At 34.9% G+C, this 24,218-nt stretch overlaps 1 protein-coding gene and 1 long non-coding RNA gene across 3 annotated transcripts; one reads left to right on the top strand and one right to left on the bottom strand.

The window, feature by feature from the left end:
• Positions 1–2,063: 2,063 nt before the first annotated feature.
• LOC133777634 (ATP-dependent Clp protease ATP-binding subunit CLPT1, chloroplastic) lies at positions 2,064–4,570 on the top strand. Its single transcript, XM_062217320.1, has 6 exons — positions 2,064–2,464; positions 2,566–2,601; positions 2,715–2,824; positions 3,614–3,793; positions 4,192–4,319; positions 4,408–4,570. Exons 1-6 carry the CDS (start codon positions 2,232–2,234, stop codon positions 4,438–4,440), a joined length of 720 nt encoding a protein of 239 aa, XP_062073304.1. The 5' UTR covers positions 2,064–2,231; the 3' UTR covers positions 4,441–4,570.
• A 2,451-nt stretch (positions 4,571–7,021) lies between these two features.
• On the bottom strand, positions 7,022–10,191 carry LOC133777633 (uncharacterized). Of its 2 annotated transcripts, XR_009868742.1 has the most exons (3): positions 9,296–10,115; positions 8,966–9,082; positions 7,022–8,876 (listed from the first exon to the last, which is right to left on the bottom strand). It is a non-coding gene; the product is annotated as an uncharacterized LOC133777633 (long non-coding RNA). The 2 variants fall into 2 exon arrangements; XR_009868741.1 differs by having other exon boundaries at positions 7,022–9,082; positions 9,296–10,191.
• Positions 10,192–24,218: the final 14,027 nt, after the last annotated feature.

Here is a 24,218-nt window from a genome sequence, read left to right on the forward strand (position 1 = left end):
TAACACGTATTGGGTGCAGTTTTCTTACCTCAGGTTTGAGTATATCATAAAAGAAGAACGAATCTTGAGCACGATCCCGGTTCTGAGCCCTTAGCAATAACCAAGTCATAACCATAATATAAGATTCCATCAATAATGAGCAAATAAAGGCTACCAGATCGAGTCCTAGCCTCCGGGACCTCGAATTCTACTAAACCGGGTAATGGAATCGATCCCGAGCCCTGAGGAAAAGATTCCCGTCACTAAAATCTCACCATGGCCAAAATAGCCCACGCGGGCCGCGACCTTCCCTTGAGGGTCGCGGCGCGCCTCCCAGATAGAAGCCCCCAATGACCCTAGGTTCGGTTAGGTCGCGACCCCTCAAGAACAAGGCCGCGACTTGGCACTGTGAACCCATATTTCCTCCATTTTTCATCAGCCAAACTAAACCAAAACCATCCCAATTCCACCCTAAAACAATAATTCAATCATCATAACAGTTTTAATATCTTCCCAACAACAAAACCCAACTAAAATCTAGATTAAAACCCACCAAAAATCAAACTCTCATACTTGAGCCACAAGCTCAAGAACACCTCAAACTTTAAGGAAAACAAGGCAAAAATCAATTCGAAACAAGGATTAAGGTATTACCATAGCTATGAATGGTGATCCCCAAGCCACAAGCGATCTGAATTCTAATCCCGAGCCTTCAATTCCTTAGTTGCCAGCCAAAATCTACTTAGTTCTTCAAGAAGTTACTTAGGGAGGCTGAGAGAGAAGAGAGAGAGAGAGAGAGAGAGAGAGAGAGAGAGAGAGAGTCGGTTCAGTGAGGTGTTTAAGCGTTTACACTTTTTTTTTCCCTTGAGGCTTAAACGACTTAAGCTAATCCCGAGGCTCAGGGTACCAAATACCTCCCCGATGGCAAAATGGTCAAAATCCCTAGTATTCCCTCGTAATCTCACTAACTCCAAATATATGCTCAATTATTCATTCCCATTACCCGATAACCCTATTTAATGTCAAATGCCTAAAATACCCATTGACTCACCCCGAGTCGGGTATTGGGTCTCGTTGTGACTTTCCCGCTAACTTGCTTCCTAGGATCGTCTCATGTCGAGTAACCCAAATAAACCCACATAATAACGTGATCTCTCATATATATCACATATATGAACATATACACAATTATGCTCATAACAGGCCAAATTACGAAAGTTTCCCTTCTAATAAGAAACAGACCCAAATGCATATTTAATATCCCTAAACATGCATAACTAGTTATATTATCAAATAACCCACATAATCACAATCAAATATATCAAATAAACATATAATTCCATATATTGCTATCCTGGCTTCTTAATCAAGGTTGTAAGCCTTAATAGGTAATTTTGGGACGTTACACTCATTTTTCTAGGTTTCTGTTAATTTATTTATGGGTTTTGGCCATCTTGGTTTTGTGAATTTGATTTGGTTTATGAGTTACATCTATTTCTGCTTTGCAATCTGAATCTAAGTTGATGTATTTTGAATTTGGGCAGATGAAGAACTCTTTTCTTTTCTTTGATTAAGTTTAATTTAATATGTTTTAGTCTTGGTTTTTAATATTTAATATTTAATTTAGTTTTAGTATTTTTTATTTTTCATAAATTTTTTAATTAATTAATTTTTAAAAAATAATTAAGTATTTAATGTGTGACCCAATAAAATATAGACACGTGTTTCTTACGTGTACTAATTGAATAATGGATTTGCAAACAGAATGATAGTTTGAGAGATTTTCATACCAAAAATAAAGAATGGGGTTAAGTGTAAAAAATAGGCAAACTATAAGAGATTTTGTTTCCAATTACTCAAAAAAATTATAAAAATAAACAAGCAGATTAAACCATATAAATATAAAAATTACCAGCCGATAATAAAAATGAAAACTTGGCTAATTTAGGTATTCCACTTAAAAATCTTTATATTTGAAGTGATAAAAAAGCCCATTACATCGTTATTGGGCTAGGAGGAGGCCCATTTGGTGGGAGATGGAGGAGTCTTGCTTTGCTTGTTCCAACTTGGCGTCTCTGCCTGCCTACACAACGGAACAGATTACAGAAACTTGAATAACTCTTCCACATTGTTAATCCGAACACACAGAAAGAGCGAGATATCCATTTTTGCAATCGAAGCAGCCCAACCATTAATATAAATAAAATCCCGCCGAGAAAACCTTTCTAGGGTTTCTCGTAATTGGGCTTGTTATGGCGTCCCATACTCTCTCAGCTATCGTAGTAGTTCCATCTTCAACCTCACAAACTTCTTCCTGGAATCACTACAGAGCTTCTTGTCCGCTCCTCTCATGGCGTTTGAGTCGGTTTTACCTATCTACCTCCTTCGTTGGTCGCCAGCTCTCGATTCGGCCCTCCAATTTGATGCATTTGGCTACGAAGCATCGGCCCGCCATTGCCACAGTGCTCTTCAGCCTCCCAACTGCGTAAGTTTATAAATGTGTGTATGTTTTAGTTCTGAGTCTCTGAGGTTTTTATGGGTTTCCCTGAGAATGATTTGCTATGGAATTCTTATATTTGTATTCAGGAAACCAGAGAAGACTCCTCAGGAGAAATCCCCAAAGTGAGTTCTTGATTTCTTTGGCCTTTGCTATTGCTTCATATGATTAATTATTTATTTTTATTTTTTTGGTTGATTTGTGAGTGTTTGATTGAATTTTGGCCATTTTTTGTCAGTTGGTCATCGAGGGCGATAAGGTCGTTTGCCATGGCGGAGTTAGAAGCGAGAAAGCTCAAGTATCCGAATACTGGTACAGAAGCACTTCTGATGGGGATTTTGGTCGAGGGTCAGTAACATTTTGCTTATTTTGGCTTGTTTTTTTTTCTGAATTTTGTGTTTAATTCTCCTGTATGTTTTTAGAGGGCTGCCTATTCGTTCTTTTTACCAAGCTATCTCACTTAGGTTATTTACGATTGATGTTAATAATTGCACGTGAAATGTTCTAGACTAGCTTAGTCCTCCTACAAAGTACTATCTTATTATGGACTCAAATTGTAAGATGTGATTAAACGAAATCCTCGTAATGTCTCGTTTATAGTATAGATTTAGTCTGCTCGTGGTTTCAAGTAATATCTCGTTTTCTTAGTTTTAAATTTGAATAAGTTAGTGGTGCAACTTTCAATTCATAATGGAGTGAAGCAAAAACCATTAATAAAAAATTTTGTTCTCTACTTTCATCTACAAGGAGAACTGTTTCTTAGTATGTTATTGACACTCACTCACTAGTGTAGATGACTGTAATCTGTAGTTTATGCCGATTTATTAATTTAGTGCCTAGTGGCTATATTCTTTATGCATTTGGCCTTTGGGATCCATTCGATTCTAATGCATAATAAGTATGAATTTTTTATTTTTTATACCTTTAATATTTTTTGAACATTTTTATGTTGAATAATTATTTTTATGCAAAATAAGCTTTATGAAACTTCAAAGAATACTAATTGGTTGATATGTTCTTTAAGAGGTATTCTTGCTAAATTCTCAGCTGGTGGCTTTCGAATTAATTCAATGGGCTTTGCTGTTGTACCAGAGTTTTCTATTGTGCTCTATTTTGCCTTACAAATTTTCTCTCCAGGAACAAGTATATCTGCAAAGTTTCTAAGAGAAAATGAAATCACACTTTTCAAGGTGCGAGAAGAAACTGTAAGTTTACTTGGAAAATCTGATATGTACTATTTCAGTCCCGAGCATCCTCCATTGACTGAACCAGCTCAGAGAGCCCTTGACTGGGCCGTTGATCAGAAACTAAGTTCAGGTATTATATCATGCAAATAATCTTCATACATACTTGTATACTTAAGACAGTTTTCATTGTTTTTCCCATGGGATAAGCTCCTGCCTTGTAACTTTATTCCTTAAGTTCAGGTACTTGACTTTTGATTGCATAAGAAAGGTTCACTCAACTACAGCAGTAGGAATTAGTGTTTTAGTCTAATTATTACCTTTTGATCACTAAAACCTTTTCTGGTGAAAGAGTTATATCATAGACCACTATTACTCCAAATCACCTTAAACAAAATCCTCATTGAATTTTGATTGAAACTTGGTTTGCTGCAGAGATTGATGACACGCATTTGTTGCCTTGTCTGTTGAGTATTGATTTGTCAATTGTGCGTGCCTTTTGATTCATTGAGATCATCTTGTTTAATACAGGTGAAGAAGGGGAAATAACAGTAACTCATCTGCTTCTAGGGATTTGGTCAGAAAAAGAGTCAGCTGGTCACAAAATATTGGCATCCCTAGGTTTTGATGATGAGAAAGCCAAAGAACTTGGCAAATCTGTAAGTTTTGGGTTTTCCTAGTTTTCCATTTGAGTAAATTCTTGATCTTTAGAAAGAGACCACTAATTTTGTTCTTCGCTCGATGCAGATGGACAAGGATTGTATTTTAAGCTTTAAATAGGAGATCATATATAACCTCTTAATTCTTAAAACATGGTTAGTTTCTTTTGTAAACTTCTCTTGACACAGTCTCCAAAGGCCATTTCTTCCAAGTGCTATATTTGTTAATGATGAAGTTACTTAAATGGGTATATTTCAGAATTCAATCCTAAATTTTTTTTTTTCAAAAAAAATAATTAACATATATTATTGACATCCTAATTTTTCAACAAGGTTTGGCATTTAATAGATGCAGTCATGTTTATGCCAATTTCTATTTGGAAATATCAAATAGTTTCATCTTACTCTGACAGCTTTTGAAATTATGAGACTACAATTATTTCTAATAGAAAAATAACAACTACATCCATCAATTTTTATTGAATAATAGGTGGGAAGAATTGGATTTTTGCCTCATTCAGGTGCGTTTTTTTCGCTTTACTTTGCAATTTTATTGGTCTACAATGCAAAGTAATACGTAAAATAATTATTTAAAAAATTCTTAAAAAATATTTACAAAAATATCCAATATGAATACACAAATTAAAAAATAATTCATCACCAAAACAAATATTAAAAATTGTGGGCATACACTTTTCTTTTTCGAGAACAATTCTACCTAATCACACTGACTTATGAAAAATAATTCAAACGACAACAAAAAAAAATTATGAGCATTGACGGAAAAAATTTAATAAAATAATAATCTAGAGTAATGGCAGAAACATTCATAGTTTGAGTTATAATGATCGTCATCATGTTCATGATTTTATTTTTTATCAATGACAGTTAAAAAAATATATATAATTTTAATCAGAATAGTATCAAGCCAATTTACGAATTAGTTTAAAATTATGCAATTAACACAAAAAAGAGATGTCTCAAAAGCTTAAAACCAAAAAGAAGGAAGCAAGGTTGCCCGCATGGATCACCAAAATAACCACATGAAAAACAAATAAAATTGATGAGTGATAAGTATATGCGTTATCAAAAAAAAAAAAATTCTTTTAGGTTACTAACTATTTTAAGGGAATGAACTTTTATTAAGCTAGTGAAGGCAAAATGGGTATAACATGATCATTCATTTAATGCATAAAAATGAGAAAATTGAACGTGTGTCAATTATCTCAGCGTAAAAGTTGGCAAAGAGAGAGGGTTATGAACAACAAAAGTTAGGCATTTATTAAATGATAATAAATTATAAAATAATAATAATGAAGACAATAAAAAAAATTTATGTTTATCAAATGTGCGCCAAAAATTATTTTTGTTATAAGTTCGGAAAAAAAAATAAGAGCTTAAAAAACTATGCAAGTGAGAAAACATATGAGGTTCAAAATATTATTAGAATAAAATAAAGTGGAAATTACATAATTTATGGTTTTTCTTTCAAATATTTTTAATTTTATGGGAATTTTTAAAAATTCCTATTTTATGCCTTTTTTTAAAAATAATTATATGTTTATGTGATTTGTTTTCTCATATTTTTTGTAAAAAATTGTGTTAAAGTACTTTTGTTGTTAATCAAGTTTTTTAAATTAGGAGGTTAGTTTTGTTATTTAAGTATTTTTTTTTATAATATATTCTTACAATATAATCTTTTTTTATTTTTTTTAAGAAAAAGCGTCATTCAGTTTTATTTGTTTTTATATTATATAATCAATTTTTTTTATCATTTCAAATCAAATTTTTTCCAAGTTTTTCTTTTACCATTTTCTAGATCATGGCCTTCTTCTTTTTTTAAGTAGCGGGTTACCTTACAAGGTACCTTCATATTTTCATACCTATTTTTTTTTTTCAGATCTAGATGTTCCCATCATGGTAACCTGTGACTATCTTAAGAGTAACTAGTTATTTCTAGATAGCCAACTATCAGAATAATGTGTTATTATTTTATGAGTAATCAATTACCTATATTATGAGTAACTGGTTACCATCAGAGTAGCCTATTATTATCTTAGGGTAATCAATTACCTATATCATCAGAATAACATATTACCATCAATTACCCTAATAGGGATCATTTGGTATTAGGAGTTCACAATTTTCATATTACTAAAAAAGTTGAAAAATGTAATATAATAGTTTGGAAACTTACATCACTATATTTGGTTGTGCACTGGAATCTTGGAATATCAATTTCTCTGTTTCCTTGTGTATAGGAATATCACTGTGTTTAGTTGTGCACTAGAATCTGTTAAGTTTTCATATTTTCATAAAATTAATAAAATAATATATTTTATCAAAATAATAAATAATATAATTATAAATAGCAAATGACATTTCAAAATATTACCATATTTTTATTTAGGTTATGATTTGTAAATAATTTTACTCATGAATTTTTTTAATTGAATTAAAAAATATAATTATTTAATATTAGAATCAAGTATAATTTTTAAAAATACAAAAATACTTATATTTTATTTTTATTAATATTTCATTTGTTATTTTAAACTAAAGTAATGATATAAATGCTTTACATATCAATTTCTTTAAATAAACAAACATTATTTATCATTTTATAGTTTGATATATGAATATTTGTTTTATATTATAAGCTTTACAAATAAAATAATTCATTAACTAAAAAACTATTGGCATCTAAAAACAACATCTCAGGCTGTCATGTGGGTTTCATTTGAATCCAGAATCAAAAAAATTAAAATCCTTGGATTACAGTTTCCCAGGTTAGAAAAATTCAAACTCAGTACTAAATACGAGAAAATGTTCAGATTTACATTCTGGTATCTAGTTTCCTACATACCAAACAACCCCTTAGAAGCTAAAACACAATAAAGAGTAAAGTAAACAAAAACAGATTAAGAAAGTGTATTTGAGTGACCTGGCTCATCTTAAATTTTTCAAAGCCAAAATTCATAATAATAACATATAACCCCACAATTTTCATGATATATACAAGGCAAAAGACAAAAGATAACATTATTGGCAGTTCCAATCTGGCAGGAATCGAAATCTTGTTCAGGGCTACACAGTATAAAACAACCAAAAACCATCAGTTTAATTAATGCCCAAACATCACAAGTTCAAGAGTTAGAAGTGAAGAATAACTATTGGTTTAAGATTTTTTTTTTTTAAAATAATAATAATTTTGAAATATTTAATATTCCCGGGTATCTAAAAACAACATCTCAGGCTGTCACGTGGGTTTCACTTGAACCCAGAATCAAAAAAATTAAAATCACTGGATTACAGTTTCTCAGGTTAAAAAAATTCAAACTCAATACTAAATACGAGAAAGTGTTCAGATTTACATTCTGGTATCTAGTTTCCTACATACCAAACAACCCCTTAAAAGCTAAAACACAATAAAGAGTAAAAAAAAACAGATTAAGAAAGTGTATTTGAGTGACCTGGCTCATCTTAAATTTTTCAAAGCCAAAATTCATAATAATAACATATAACCCCACAATTTTCATGATATATGCAAGGCAAAAGACAAAAGATAACATTATTGGCAGTTCCAATCTGGCAGGAATCGAAATCTTGTTCAGGGCTACACAGTATAAAACAACCAAAAACCATCAATTTAATTAATGCCCAAACATCACAAGTTCAAGAGTTAGAAGTGAAGAATGAAGCATCGGAAGATATTTTATCATAAATGAAGAAAATAAGAAAATTAGTGAACGTTACTTGATTTCTGGAGTACCATCTTAGAAATTGAATACTCCAACGGCAGTGATATCTTTTCCCAAAGGAAGAATTTTCTCTTCATCAACCGACCACCCAATAAATATAAAAATAATTATATCAAAAAATCCACAGCATATCAAGAAATTTAAAAGCAAAAAAAATGATTAAAAATTTAAAGGGAGACCCTAAAATATGTTGAACTTGAGAATTTACAAGCAAAAAATTTGTTTAGCAACAAACAGGGAATTCATGACCAAAAAGGGCATGTAGGAATGTTGTTCCAAAATTATAATCCCTAAGTTCTATCCAACATAGGCAGCAACACAGACCTTTTAAATGTTGACTGTGCGAGATAAGCAGGAAGTTAGGTGAATAAAAACAGTAGAGTATAGAGTCTGAGCGTATAAAGCTATTTTAAAGTATATTGGACAGTAGAGGCAGACAACTAATTATAATAGACTAAGGTGATGTTTTGTTTGGGATAATAGAATGGAATTGAAAGTTTATTTCATTTCTTTATTTGATTGTATTTAATTTTATTTATTCATATTAATTTTTATTTTATTCTATTCTTATTTATTTTCTCGTCCTATTCCTGTTCCTCTATTTTCATTTTTTTTTTCACCTAAGTAGCATATCATCTAAATTCTACTCAAGTGTTAACCAAAGAACCTGAATGAAAAAGAATATCCATATTAAGCAGCTACAAGTTGGAAAAAGAAAGAAACTAAACTCAGCCATATATACATATATTCAAACCAGAGTTCTAATAGGAGTATCTTCCCCAGTCCAACTAAGCCACTGAAATATATTCATTCAACATGATTAGCATCACTAAAAACAAATAAAGAATTTTGTTTTGTCATACTATATGCTTAAATATGGCTGACCTGCACTATATCATCAATGACCACAGTGATAGATTGACATATTCTGTCATGCTCATCGCTATCAGAGATGTTGATAGTTTCTTGACAGTTCAAAGAGAAAGCTCTATTTTCACTAAACTGAATTTTAAAGAAAAAATAGGTTACTCCCAACCATGGAATAACTTTACAACACTATATATTATGGATACAAAAATTTTGTTAAAGAAAAATATAAGGGGAGACCCAAAAGTATGTTAAACTCCAGAATTTACAAGCAAAAAATATGTTTAGCAACAAACTCACAAGGAATTCATGCCAAAAAGTGCCGTATATTAAATTTAAATGGTTCACCTGCTGTAATTTTGTTTTTGTGAAGAGAACAAACAATTTCCTTGTTGGTTGCCTTGCTAAAGGTTCAAGATTGTCTAGATCAATCCTAGCAGCTTGTCAAGGGAAAGCCCCCCGTCTGTGGTTCTCAACTCTTTCACCACTTATTAACAACAGTTCTCTTCCCTCAAAAACAAAATTCATAATTACCGATATATATACACTTATATATGCATTCGATTCTTACCTTTATCAACTTTGAATGGAATTTTATGAAAAGATCCACACCAGCATACTCAAAACCATGACTGCGCACAAAATGATCTCCAGTGTCAGCTCCACTTCTATGCTCGACAGCGACATCTTTGATTTGGTTTTGGCCCACAGAGAGCTTTGTGAGGTAGGAGAGGTTTGCGATTCGAGGGTCCAAATTCGATAACCGATATGTCGTGAGGCCCAACTCAATTAGGCTCAGAGATAACTCGTATATTGTTGGGATCTAGTAGATCTCCACCTTTGCATCCGTTGGCGTTTCCGCTAGTCCACAGCGGTGCCTCTGTGAATCCTCCATTGGCGTTCATATCTTCGAAGAGAATGATGCAGGGAGGTGCCTCTGCATCGGTGACTGGTCGGGGGCATCGTTGGCTACTGGGTCAACGACATCGTCGAAGACTGGAGCTATAGCAGGTTGTCGGAAGTTTTTGGAGTTGATCGGAAGTGGGTCGTGAAATCCAATATTGCCCCTGTTTATCTTATCTTTTTTGTTTTGAATGTGTTGTTCCAGTTTTGTTAGTTATTTTTTTTTCCATAAATTTTGAGCTTTTTGATGAAAAATTCCCATAAAATTTGGGAAACCCAACATGTTTGAAAACTTTTGGTGACAAAATAACCTAAAAAAATCATATGAATAAAATTGCATTTGAATTAATATGTTTATGTTTAATTACTTTGTTTTATCAAATTCATAAATAATTTAAAGAATTGACTAATAGTGGTATATTTATTTTCCATCACATAAATATAGAATGTTACATATGTTTATTTAGTATATATTTCTCGAATTTTTTTGTTTTAATGGTTTTTTATATTTTTTTCGTAAATTTTAACGAAATATATGTTCTATATAAAAAGTGTGTAGATAACAGAAATTATTGATTTTAAGGGTTTTTTTAAAAAAAAATTTCATTCACTTCAACGGAATATTCTTTATGTTATCCCCAAAAATTGGAGATCAATGACGTGGCAATAAAGGTGACAAGTGGCAGTGCATGGTCAATAAAAGACATATTAATAGTCAATAAATACATTGACTCCTCAGAGTTGTGATAAAGTGACCCGGTAGACTGACGAAGAATTTGGACTGCTTGAGAGGCCCCAAGAGGTCCGGTCGGACCACCTTGGTCCGAGGAGAACCCAAGGAGGGTGTGTTCGAACCTTAGTCCTAGGAGAGCTAAGGAGAGTGCATCCTAGGAGATCCCAAGGGTGTGGTTCGAGGAGAACCCAAGAGAGCGGTCCTAGGAGACCCCAAGAGAGTGGTCCTAGGAGACCCCAAGGATGTGGTCCGAGGAGAGCCCAAGAATTTGGTCTTTATGCATATGTCCAACCAGTGCATGGTTGTCCAAATAAAGAAATGGCATGCTAGAGGAGAGTGTCATGTTAGAGGAGAGAAGTGCATGTCCAGCACTTGCATGTCCTACCAGCAAGTGTATGTCCGACCAGCATGTGTATGATCGACCAGAGTGGAGGTGAGGTGGATCAACTAGCTAGAGGAGGACTAAGTCAAGATTCCCAGAAACAGTTTCAACAAGATACGCGGGAATCTCTCATTCTTCCCACAAATGGGGGGTTTTGTTACAGTTTGAATGTTTTTTGTAATTTAAATGTAATAAATATAATAAAATATCCCGATTCTAGGGGATATCAGATGTATGACCCTAAGCCTATAAATAGAGGGCTTATGGGATTAGAGATTGGGCTTCTGCTTCTTCTTTCGGGACTTTTGGGAAATTTTGGGTCTGAGTATTCTAGAGAGAGAAAATTTGGATCTGAGTATTCTAGAGAGAGAAAGTGCTAGAATTTGAAATGATTCTTGTATTTTTGCAATCTGTACTGAAGAAACTCAGTTGGCTCAGTCCATCTGATCTTGAGTACAGATCTATAATCACAATTCTAAGTGGATTAGGCTATTACCGACTGATCGGGGCTGAACCACTATAAAATCTCTTGTGTTATTTATTTTTCTTGATTAAACTGTCTGTGTCGTTTAAATTCTCTTGAAGGTTCATCGTTTTTTACGTTCTCACGTCGCTGGCTAAAAACACGGTCAACATTTTATATTACAAAATATTCTTATATTTAACTGTAAATTGTAAATATGATTTAAACTTAAATAAATAATGAAACAAATTAAAATAGCATATTTTAGAATGATAATTATTTAAAAATAATAAAACCATAAGTTTTATAACTTAAATAAAATTTCATTAAATTTAAACTTTATGTATTAGACATATAATATAATATAATATACTATCACTTAGCAACAAACTTCTTTTAAAAAATATATATATATAAATAACCAGCAACAATCTTAAATTTTAAATATATGTATAATAATAATATTATATTAAACATATAATATATAATTTGTTGTTGTTAATACCAAATTCAATAATTAGAGCAAACATAAACTTATACAAAAATAAATAAATAATTAAATTAAAATAGGAAATTGTTGATGCTGTTTTTCATCAACTTAAATAAGAGAGCAATTAAACAAGAAGATATTGGAGGAAATAAACAAGGATGAACACCAGAGGTATTTTACGTGGTTCAGCAGTTAAATCTGCCTAGTCCACGAGTCTATATTATTAGAACTTGGGAGTTTTCTGGAAACTTTTAAGAGAATAGTTGCTCAGGGTTTTCTCTCCAGAATTAGTATATCGGTCCCTTACAAATGGAGCTTCCTTCTCTATATATAGGGAAGGTTACATAATTCACTCCCACATATTTCGGGAAGATATTTTGGGAATCAATTAATATAATGCTATTTAATGTATCATTTCCTACATACACGGAAACATCCCAGGAAAAATGGGATCGGATAACAGATTAAATGATATCCCTTAAATATTGGGATTGTACAACAATAAACATATTCACATGTAACTGATTAACTCGGATACGAGATTCATCAAATCTTCGAGACTAGTCGTTGATATTGAGCTCGTCGAGACTATCAGTCGATCACGAGCTCGTCGCCTAACTTTGCCTATGCTCGGAACAAATAGACATTGACGATGTCACCACATGCGAACTCACCTACTTCGAACTCGAACCAGTCTAGAAGGCAAGGGATAGCTCAGAGAAACATCTGAGTGTCACACCATGCTATTTGCGAGCTCAGAGCATTTTCGAGGTTACACACCCCTTTGCTCCTCCGAGGTCGCTGCATGATAACTCTACAAAATAGAGTTATTTTACCACTTTTTATGTGCTAATTGTTGCTTAATTCTTGAGTTTTTAATTGATTTATTAAGTTTTGAAGTAATTTTGAATTTATTAGGTTTATTTTGATTTTATATATTTTTGTGTGTTTTTATAGATATTTTGTTGTAAAATGTTGTAGTTAATTATTTGAATTAATGTTGTTTAGTGTGAGGTAAAAAAATGTTATATTATTGAACTTAAATGTTAAATATAAATTAAGTTATAATTTATATTTTCAAAGAATTAACTTGACTTATTTTATAATTGAAAATATTTTATTATGATTTATTTTATATTTATTTTGTAGGAAATTGTTGAATTGTTGGTGCTTGAAAAGCCAAGAAAAAGAAAGAAAGAAAATTGTGGCAAAACTGAAAACAAAGGCCCAATCTCTGGTTGCCTTCACCCAACTCGGCACAGCACACAGCCAGCCCACCTGAAGCTTCTTCCCACCTTTCGGTTCCATCAACTTCAGCAATTCCTTCACCCATTCTGCCCAGCCAAACTCCCCCAGCCGTGCGCCTCTGTCCAGCCGAACCTCTCCACCTCAGTACCCAGCTACCTCCCTGCCTTCACAGCCCATCGTGGGGGCCTGCCCAATTCACCCAGCCAGCCCACCATTTCCACCATCAGCACAAGGCCCAAACTACTCCACACGCCAACACCTCACCATGCCAGCCATCACCAACACACCCAACCGCTTGCCACAACCCACCAAGCCCCTTTTGTGTTTATTTTGAGCCCAACAAAATCAATTTTGTACCATTGTCCCCTTTGTCAAAAATACCATTTTTTACCTAAACTTTTCTACATATTTTACCCCAAAACATCATCATTACACCCTATAATTTACCCCTATTTGCCATATTATAATTAATTTAATCAATTTAATTATTTTAATCAGTTTAATTAATTTAAATTGATTATTTTAATACACTTTTTTTGCCTATAAATAAAGGGGCTTAGTGCTAATTTAGAGGAGGTTACCACACCACACATTCTACACTTTCAAGACCTCTCCATTTTTTTTTTCTTCTTTTTGGTTAATTTTTTGTGTTTTTAGAGGAAAAATTTGGGGGTTCATCCTCCAAAATTTCCTATTTATGTTTGTAATTTTTAGTTTGTATTTGCTATTCTAGTTATGAGTTTCTAATCTTTTTAAGATTATTAAGGTGATGATGAAACAATATGTATCTAGATAGTGTTTATTTTGTATGTTGATTTCCCATTTTGTGCAACAAAGTTCATGGAATTTTCTTCTTCAAATATCTTTTTTCATCTTAAATATCATTTATTTTGGATTGTTAGCACATATTTACACTTTGTTCTTCATTAGTGCAAAAACATAATATTCTTTGTGTAAGATGTGCCATTAAATTGTACACATCCATGCTTAGAACAAAAATATTATGTTTTGCCTTATAAATAATGTTAATTGATTTATTTGTTATTTCATTAGGTTGATTTAACACTAAATGCTTTGAAATTATAATTTTGAAAAGTGAAGAAAAATCTTATTTTTTTAAAAGTAATTTGTGCTTAAAATTATAAATCTATTTTGAAAGTGATAGTTTGATTTATTTTAACTATCACTAAAACTTGGGAATCAATGTACTTATAAATATTATTGAACTTATATTTGTGAATTCTAATCCTTAATAATCTTATTTTACCATCTTGTTTACAATTATTAATTTAGTAATATATATTGTCTTTAATATCTTTATTTTAAATCTTTTATTTTATGTTCATGACATTAAATCTCATCAATCTTTGGAGATAGGTTAGAATTTATTAATTTTGGTTTAAAATAGTTTTCTTTTCGATTTTAGACAACTCATTTTGGTTCGACATCCTTGCTTACACGATCATTATTCTATATGAACGATTCATGCGCTTGCGATTTATAAATATTTAAAACAAACTAGTTTTTGGTCCATCAAGTTTTTGGCGCCGTTGCCGGGGAGTTGCAAGAGAAAAGAAACGAAAATTATCTCAAGGTTAGTAAATTCTTCTACTAGTTATTTTAATTTTTGCACTTAAAAAAGAAAAAGAAAAAAACAACTATATATACAAAAATATAAAAAATATATAAACTAAAAAAAAAGATAAAAAGAAAATTTGGGACGATTCTACCACCCATAAATTTTTTTTTATATTTTTATATTTATTATTTTTTTAGTTGACGGCACTTGTGCCTCCTAATTTTCTTTTTAATTTTTATAGTCGATGGCACTTGTGCCTCCTAATTTTGTTGTAATTTTTATTCCTTGTATTTCTTTGTTAGTTGACGACATTTGTGCCTCCTAACCCTTGTTGTAATTTTCTTTATTAATCTTGTTGTTATTTTTATTTTATTTTTGCAAGTTACTAGTTGATGACAATTTTGCCTCCTAGTCTTTTATTTTATGTTTTAGTTGATGGCACTTGTGCTTCCTAATTTTTACCTTAATTTTGTTATGGTTGATGGCATGCTATGCCTCCCTACTCTTGCCTAATTTTTGATAATCTTACTTAATTTTACCTTATTTTTCTTTGTCTTTTATCATATTATCGTGTAATTGTTTAATATCTTAACATTGTTTTTGTTCTCTTAATTTTATTTTCTTGTTCTTTTTTCCTTAATTGTCATCTTAAAACAAAAAAAACAAAAATTAGTTTGTCATTTAATTTTTACCATATGGATCATTTTAATTATAGTTGGAATTCTGAGTACAACTATTGTGAGCACTCAAATTTAAATTATGGAGAAACTAATGAAATGCATGATTATGGTGAATCCTTTGATATCTCATTTGCCCCCACGTATAATCCAAAATTTTCATGGAGCCATACCCAATCTTCAATGAATCAAGAGCATGAATTCAACATGCTAATCCAAGTCATGCCTTCCGACTTATCATATCCCATTGAGCAAGAAACGAGCCCATCTTTAGAGGATATCCTACAACAGTTCATGCAATCAACCTACCAAATCTTACTAGCCCAGTCTCAGTCAATCTCAAAAATTGAGACAATAGTAGGACAACTTGCAATTGTTATAGAGTCAGAAAAATAAGTTTATCCCAACCAACCCATTCCCAATCCAAATAGTCAAATTGAAAGTGAAATGGAAAATGAAGTTGTTGAAAAACTTGTAATATGCATCCAACCCCCTAATGAAACAAAAGAGTTGAATGATATAATTTTTGAGGCTCATGAGGAAAATGAAAAAGATATAATTATATCTCAAGAGCCCATAGTTTAACAAATTTGTATATTCACTCAAGGAGTCTAATATAGATATGCAATTTTCTTATTTTATTGATACTCCCTTAACATTGCATATTTCTAACTTTCTTGTAGGTGTGATGTTATAAATTATTATTTATGTCATTTGCATCAAAGTCATAACTCACCCTACTAATGAATTTCTACACCATTGATTGGGTGTAGGTTGAAAGAAAAAGAATTATAGTCGAGCTAAAGACTATAAACTAAATCGCTTTGTGGGAGGCAGCCCATACTTTTTATGTTTCATTTTATATTTCACTTGTTGTTGTGTGTTTTTGTTTCATGTTTTTCAAAAAAAAAAAAGCTTGAAGGAAACTTCTTGCCCAAAAAGAAAAGAAGAGAAGAAAACAAATGAGCCAAATCAATGAAGCATTCATCAAAGGGAGTAGTTCTTAATTTTTTTTCATTTTATTAAACATTGAGAACAATGTTTCATTTAAGTTTGGGGGTATTGTGTATGTGTTTTTCTTGGTGTTTATGTGTTTTTCTTTGTGTTTATACATGTTTTTCATTTGTTGTAAAATTAAAAAAAAATTATTTTCTTTATGTGTGTTTTTATTTTTGTTTTTATGTAATTTTCATTTGTTATATAATGTTAAAAAAAATATTATTTTCTTTGTTTTGTTTGAATTTTTTTTTTGGTGATTTTCATTTTCTAATGATAAGAATTATGATTGAAATTGTTTTTAGTTCTTAGAAAAATATAAATAATTATTAAGTTTTACTTTTAATTTTTAAGTTAGTTTTGTTTAAATATATATTTGTCATAATATGTCACTTTTCTATTCTATTCGAATTTGTGATATTTGGATATATTTTATTTAAACATTAAATTCTTTAAATCTCTAAAACAAAAAAAAATTGAAATATCCTAGAATTTGCTTGATTATCTCTTGAGATTTAATTTATTTTTGTTTGCATAAGCTTGTTTAATGTTCACATGATGATTTGATGTTTTTGTGTTTGCATGTTAAATATTTATTTTGAAAACAATTTTAACTTTTCAAATTAATTACATAAACTTTACTTTTATTTGTGATTTTCTTTGAACTATTTCTATTATGTAATTTTTGAGTTAAATATTTGATATCACCAATTAACAAAAAAGAAAATGTGTGTGTTTTTAATTTTTCTTTTGCTCGAGGACTAGCAAAATATTAAGTTTGGGGGTATGATAACTCTACAAAATAGAGTTAATTTACCACTTTTTATGTGCTAATTGTTGCTTAATTCTTGAGTTTTTAATTGATTCATTAAGTTTTAAATTAATTTTGAATTTATTAGGTTTATTTTGATTTTATATATTTTTGTGTGTTTTTATAGATATTTTGTTGTAAAATGTTGTAGTTAATTATTTGAATTAATGTTGTTTAGTGTGAGGTAAAAAAATGTTGTATTATTAAACTTAAATGTTAAATATAAATTAAGTTATAATTAATATTTTCAAAGAATTAACTTGACTTATTTTATAGTTGAAATTTTTTTATTATGATTTATTTTATATTTATTTTGTAGGAAATTGTTGAATTGTTGGTGCTTGAAAAACCAAGAAAAAGAAAGAAAGAGAATTGTGGCAAAATTGAAAACAAAGGCCCAATGCCTGGCTGCCTTCACCCAACTCGACCCAGCACACAGCCAGCCCACCTGAAGCTTCTTCCCACCTTTCGGTTCCATCAGCTTCAGCAATTCCTTCACCCATTCTGCCCAGTGAACTCCCCCAGCCGTGCGCCTCTGCCCAGCCGAACCTCTCCACCTCAGTACCCAGCTGCCTCCCTGCCTTCACAGCCCACCATGGGCCTGCCCAATTTACCCAGCCGGCCCACCATTTCCACCATCAGCACAAGGCCCAAACTACTCCACACGCCAGCACCTCACCATGCCAGCCATCACCAACACACCCAACCGCCTGCCACAACCCACCAAGCCCCTTTTGTATTTATTTTGAGCCCAACAAAATCACTTTTGTACCCTTGTCTCTTTTGCCAAAAATACCATTTTGTATCCAAATTTTTATACACATTTTACCCCAAATCATCATCATTACACCCTATAATTTACCCCTATTTTCCATATTATAATTAATTAAATTAATTTAATCAATTGATTATTTTAATACACTTTTTTTGGCTATAAATAAAGGGGTTTAGTGCTAATTTAGAGGAGGTTACCACACTACACATTCTACACTTTCAAGACCTCTCCATTTTCTTCTTCTTCTTCTTCTTCTTCTTCTTCTTATTTTTTGTTAATTTTCTATGTGTTTTTAGAGGAAAAATTTGGGGGTTCATCCTCCAAATTTTCCTATTTATGTTTGTAAGTTTTAGTTTGTATTTGCTATTCTAGTTATGAGTTTCTAATCTTTTTAAGATTATTAAGGTGATGATGAAACAATATGTAACTAGATAGTGTTTATTTTGTATGTTGATTTCCTATTTTGTGCAACAAAGTTTATGGAATTTTCTTCTTCAAATATCTTCTTTCATCTTAAATATCATGTATTTTGGATTGTTAGCACATATTTACATTTTGTTCTTCATTACTACAAAAACATAATATTCTTTGTGTAAGATGTGTCATTAAATTGTACACATCCATGCTTAGAACAAAAATATTATGTTTTACCTTATAAATAATGTTCATTGATTTATTTGTTATTTCATTAGGTTGATTTACACTAAATGCTTTGAAATTATAATTTTGAAAAGTGAAGAAAAATCTTATTTTTTTAAAAGTAATTTGTGCTTAAAATTATAAATCTATTTGGAAAGTGATAGTTTGATTTATTTTAACTATCACTAAAACTTGTGAATCAATGTACTTACAAATATTATTGAACTTATATTTTGTCGATTCTAATCCTTAGTAATCTTATTTTACCATCTTGTTTACAATTATTAATTTAGTAATATATATTGTCTTTAATATCTTTATTTTAAATCTTTTATTTTATGTTCATGACATTAAATCTCATCAATCTTTGGAGTTAGGTTAGAATTTATAAATTTTAGTTTAAAATAGTTTTCTTTTCGATTTTAGACAACTCCTTTGGGTTCGTCATCCTTGCTTACACGATCACTATTCTATATGAACGATTCCTATGCTTGCGATTTATAAATATTTAAAACAAATCCGTTTTGGATCCATCACTACTTATAGGAAAAACATTTTGACAGAATGGACATACGACAACAGTGCTTATTTCAAGCTTACACATATCGAGCCAAGATTTTGGGATCACAATCTCATGCTCGAAATCTGGGTGTAACATTTTGCCCCCTCAAAAGTATTATTTCGAATCCTATGAGAATGAAACTTTTGAACTGTCCTTCTTGGAAACTGTACCACCAATTGTACTTGAGTGTGGACACGCGTCAGCTAGGGGTTGATTAATCAGTGTACTTGAGTGCCTTGGTACCATGCCCATGTCCATTCGCCTACCAACTTTATGGCGCCATCCTTTCATTTATTCCTGACCGTCGGATCGGATTTGAAATCTGGCCAATGGCCCAGATAAGCCCGACCTTTGAAATTCCTCGGGGCCTATAAATATGCCCGTGCCATCTTCTTCCCCTTCTTCACCTTTGTTTTCAAACTTTCAGAGAGGAAAAAGAGAAACTAGAACCCGAATATCGTCTTGCCCTTGCATGTTCTCCAAATCGAGAAAACAAAAATCTCTTGACGTCTACAACTCTGTGAAGGCTTTTCGGCAACCACTTCTTCAATTGTCAATCTCTTTGTATCCACCAGGTACATTGTGTAAGTTTCTGATCTTCATTCACCTGTTCTTCTTTTTTCGTGTTTCTTTTGTAAAAATGGCATATCTGGTTTCTACAAGATTTATAGGGTCTCACTCTTGCATTAAGCAAGTTTTCTGATTTGAGTAATTTTTGCATGTTTAGAATCAAGGTTTAAGCTGAAAAATTTAGGGTAGAAATGTGTAAAAATGGTGTTTTTCTGGTAATGGGGGGTTTCGTGTAGCTTAAGAAATAGGGTTTTGGACTTAGGGTTTTTAAACTGCACGTTTCCCAAAAGTATCACCTTTTTTAGTAACTGCCAACTTTTTCCCTGAAAACCTGGGATTCTCGAAAATAAGTCCACCTTCCCCCCTTCGCGTCGAATACACGCTCGGGCTCGACTCTTTCAATAGCTCAGGTTTCTTTCGAGCTTGATCTCGTTCTTTTGATCGAGCTTATTCCATGGTCTCGAGCATTTGAGCTCAAACTGTTGACGCGGTTCTTCGCCAACAGGTAATTAAGAAAAGAAGAGAAAAGGGATTAGTGCTAATGTTGAATCGAAACAGATATATGATCTTAGAAATGAAAAAGTGACTCAAGACACGTTTTTTAAGTGGTTCAAAGGTTAAAAATCTTTCTACTCCACTAGTCAGTATTATTGCTTATATACTGGATATTTGATTACAGGGTATTTCTTACAAGAGATAATCCAACCTCCATTAACTCCCAGGCTCTCCATATTTATAGGAGAAGGCACCTGGGAGTTGGTAAGAAGGTCATCCCGTGACCTTCTTACCTATCGTATCAACTCTGTGACATTCATGATTAATTCCTAAACCTGACACATAAGTGTGGTCAAATCAATAGGTAAGGAGATAATGGGCTGCACGGCCCAACCCAGTCGTGGGTATCTGAATACGCACGTTCCTGCTGCGTGTCCGAGAAGTCAGGGGCATATCAGACACGTGATGTCTGATATGTGCACGTTTACCTTGCGTGTGTTGACTTTACAAAGAGTCATAGACTCCAAATCTAGCTCGTACCACGAGCTGGATACCTAACTCGACCTTCGGCCTTCAGAGTCCGGACTCAAGTCTTAGGCAATCTTGGCGAACCCTTGGGTTACCTCGAGCTAAGGAGGTATGATCTTATGACGGCAGCTCCGATTTCGGGGATATCCACGAGGTAATCATGATTAGTCCCCAGCTCAGCTCGCTAATCAGCCCGTGTGAAAATCAGGGCGTACATCTGCCCCCAAGCCCCTGCTCGTGGTAAATGACATCGCATAAGGCCACAATAGGGGCTTTTAAGCTTCCCCATGAACCCTGCACATTCCACACTTGACGCGGGCGCCTAATACGTGGAACATCGTGGTTGGTGATGGTGCGTCTTCCGAGAACCGCATTTAATGGCCTAGCCTATGCCCAGCCGTCGTTTCGTATTTCGAGTGGAGGGCCTTGGATCCCACATCAGGGCCATCCAACGGCCCTCTATACGTGATCCTTCACGTATATAAAAGGGGTGGCCACCCTACGCATGGGCCACCCTTTCATTTGAAATTTCTCAGAACTTCTTTCCTTCTTCTCTCTTCATCTCAGAAGAAAAAGAAACGCTCTTCTCTGCGACCGCCATTCTCCGTGCTCAAGAAGCTCAGACGTGAGGATTCCTTCGAATCTTTGGAGACAGCAACTCCTACGAAGTTCCAACCTAGGCGACATCTTCATTCACCTCCCAACCAAACACTCTGTAAGTCTCCTGACCATGCGTGTTTTGAATTTTTTTTTCACTGTAGCTTAGGTAAATACTTACTGTAGCCACATGCAAGGGTTTACTGGTTTTTGTGGGTATGAAGGGTGAAAGCATTTTAGGTTAGGGTATTTTTTGCTGTAGGAAATCGTTTAGGAGTACGGTTTATAGGATGCATTTTTTGGGGAAAATTTCTGGGTAGGAGTTTTGGACTTTTTGGGTGCAAAACCGGGTAGCTTAGGGGACACGCTTCACAGGCGGTTTTGCCCTCTTTGCCTACTGAAACTTTCCCCCCAAGGAAAATTCTATCCTGACCCTCCTGACACACGAATTCCGAGTAATCGGGGATCTGTTGGGAGCACAGGCGCGTGTTCATTGAACCGCGTGGTCCCACTCTCCATGGGCTGGGCTTACCTCAGCTCGTGCAAATAACATTTGATTTTTCCTCATGCTTGGGTCGCCTTTTCTGAAATATTTTCTTTTGTTCGCTAGGCGACCAGATGGCACCGAAGAGGAACGCTCCCAAGCAACCCGTCGGCAGCTCGGCCTCCCAGCAAGACAAAGGAAAGGCGGTGATGCCGGACTCCCCGATCCCCACCTTTGGGCCGGCAGTGGAGCAGGAGCTCGAGGTAGCTCCTGATGCGTTCTTCGAGGCGGAGAAGATCATCTCAAAGATTACTGACCAGACGAAGATCAATAAGATATTCCTCTCCCACAACATCGGGCTGGGGAGAGCGTCAGTGATTGCCCGACCTCCCGCGGAAGGTGAGCAGAGCTGCGCGCCGCTCGACGAGGCATTCGCGGCCTGGAGTGGCGAGCATTTCAAGGCGGGGGCATTCCTCCCACTGGACCAGTATTTTGCTGACTTCCTAAATTATGTGAAGTTGGCCCCATTCCAGCTCCCCCCCAACTCTTATCGGTTGTTGGCGGGGTTGAGATATTTATTTTTGAAGCACGAGTGGGAGGTCCCCACTCCAGCGGACATTTTGTACTTCTTCTGCCTCAAGGCCAACCCGGACCAGCAGGGGCGAGGCGACGGGTTTTACTACTTAACCCGATTTCCCAATACGGCTGCGGTCATCGAGCTGCCCAGCCACCCCAACGACTTCAAGGATCAATTCTTCATGTCGACGCGGTTAAGAAACTGCAAGCTCCACTACTTCAATCGTCCTCGTAAGTGTTTTTTATCCTTAGCTCGTAAGTTAAGTGTCGTTTTAGCTCCTCCCGTATCACTTTCTGACTTAGACTAATCCTGCAGCCATCTTCGTGAGGACAGAGAAATCTGTGACCCTCGGGTCCCAATACGAGACACTGGCGGGCTTGCCCCCCAGTGAGAAAGATTACCGCGTGCTCGTAACAGACGAGACGATGGTAGCCTGCAAGCTGATTTTCCCAAATCAGACTTCGAACCTCAGGAGGCCCCGGGGGCTTCCCCCAGCTCGCGACACCAGACCCATCATCGTGGAGGAGGTCGCGGGAGATGAAGGCGAGGAGGACGAGGACGACGAAGTTCCCCTCGTGAGGAACAGGAAGCGGGCTTTGGAGGTCGCCCAGAGGACGGGCGAGGAGAGGATCCAATCCGGAGCAGCCGCGGGTCCTTCTGGCCAAGGTAACCCTTACATGTTTAGGAGTCTAGATAGGGCCACAGCAGACCCTCGGCTAGCTAGGTTCAATCCTAGGCAGCTCGTCCATCGTCACCAAAGTGATCCGGACCTGAACACAACCCTGCTCCACTGTGTCGACCGGCTTGTGCTGGACTACCAAGATAGCTGGCCTAGGGGTACCGTAGTAGTAGATAACACCCTAGCCTTTAGGTCGATCCTATTCAAGGAGTATGGGACCAACCTTCGGTCATGGCCATCACTCCGGAGGGGTGCCGTAGCTCCGGGGCTTAGGCAATATGTAGAAGAATCTAGCCCTGAGTCAGCCTCGGACCTAGAACTTGCGCCAGCTCGAGAAGTAATCAACTTAGATTCTTCTACTAGCTCGGGGGGTAGGATTCCCTTTAGCATACATATACTTGAATTTCTCTCATTACCCCCTTTGTTTTTGTTTCTGTATGACTGCTAACTCTCGTACTAACCATGTTTTGTTTTGACAGAAGAGATGTCTCAGCCCGAGGAGAGCCTGCGAGGTGCGTTCTTCGGGGGGAACCCCCCAGCAGGGGCCGCTGGGCCAAAAATGAAGAGGCTCCGGACGTCCAAGCACACCGCCGGGACCCCCACCAAGTCTCCTGCAAAGGAGAAAGAGCAAGCCCCAGTTGCCTAGGTCGTGGGAGCGGTTCCTCCTGCTGCGGGGGGGAAGCAACATGCCTCCACCCCCTTCGCGAGCTCCGGCTGTCGCCCGGGACGTAGAAACGGAGCTCAGGACTTCGACGATTGTACCCTCCGAGGTACGCATCCCAGTCAATCCCCAGGACCTGGGGAAGATCCCCGAGGCCTTGTGGGGAACGGTGTATGAGTCGGTGAACTACGCCGTCAGCCATATATACAAGTTCACCGAGAAGGAGCTCCGGGCCATCGAGACAATGAGCCCGGTGGGCGTGCTAGAGTCTTCACTGGGCATGGCCATGAAGGTAAGCTAACTAACCTTTTTGTGGTTTTTATTATTACACTTTGCCCTGTTTTTTCTTTCTTTTTTTTCTAAGGCAATTGTCTTTTCACCTTCGCAGAGCGCCGTTGCCCTTCACCGGAGCATCGCCAGGA

The sequence above is a fragment of the Humulus lupulus genome, chromosome 5 (assembly GCF_963169125.1).
Source record: "Humulus lupulus chromosome 5, drHumLupu1.1, whole genome shotgun sequence".
NCBI lineage: Eukaryota > Viridiplantae > Streptophyta > Magnoliopsida > Rosales > Cannabaceae > Humulus > Humulus lupulus.

Excerpts from the sequence above, each read along its gene's own strand:
- LOC133777634 (XM_062217320.1), top strand. The coding sequence starts at position 2,232 with ATGGCGTCCCATACTCTCTCAGCTATCGTAGTAGTTCCATCTTCAACC. Across the intron at positions 2,602-2,714 it reads CCTCAGGAGAAATCCCCAAA|TTGGTCATCGAGGGCGATAA; the intron begins GTGAGTTCTTGA and ends ATTTTTTGTCAG. Across the intron at positions 2,825-3,613 it reads GATGGGGATTTTGGTCGAGG|GAACAAGTATATCTGCAAAG; the intron begins GTCAGTAACATT and ends TTTTCTCTCCAG.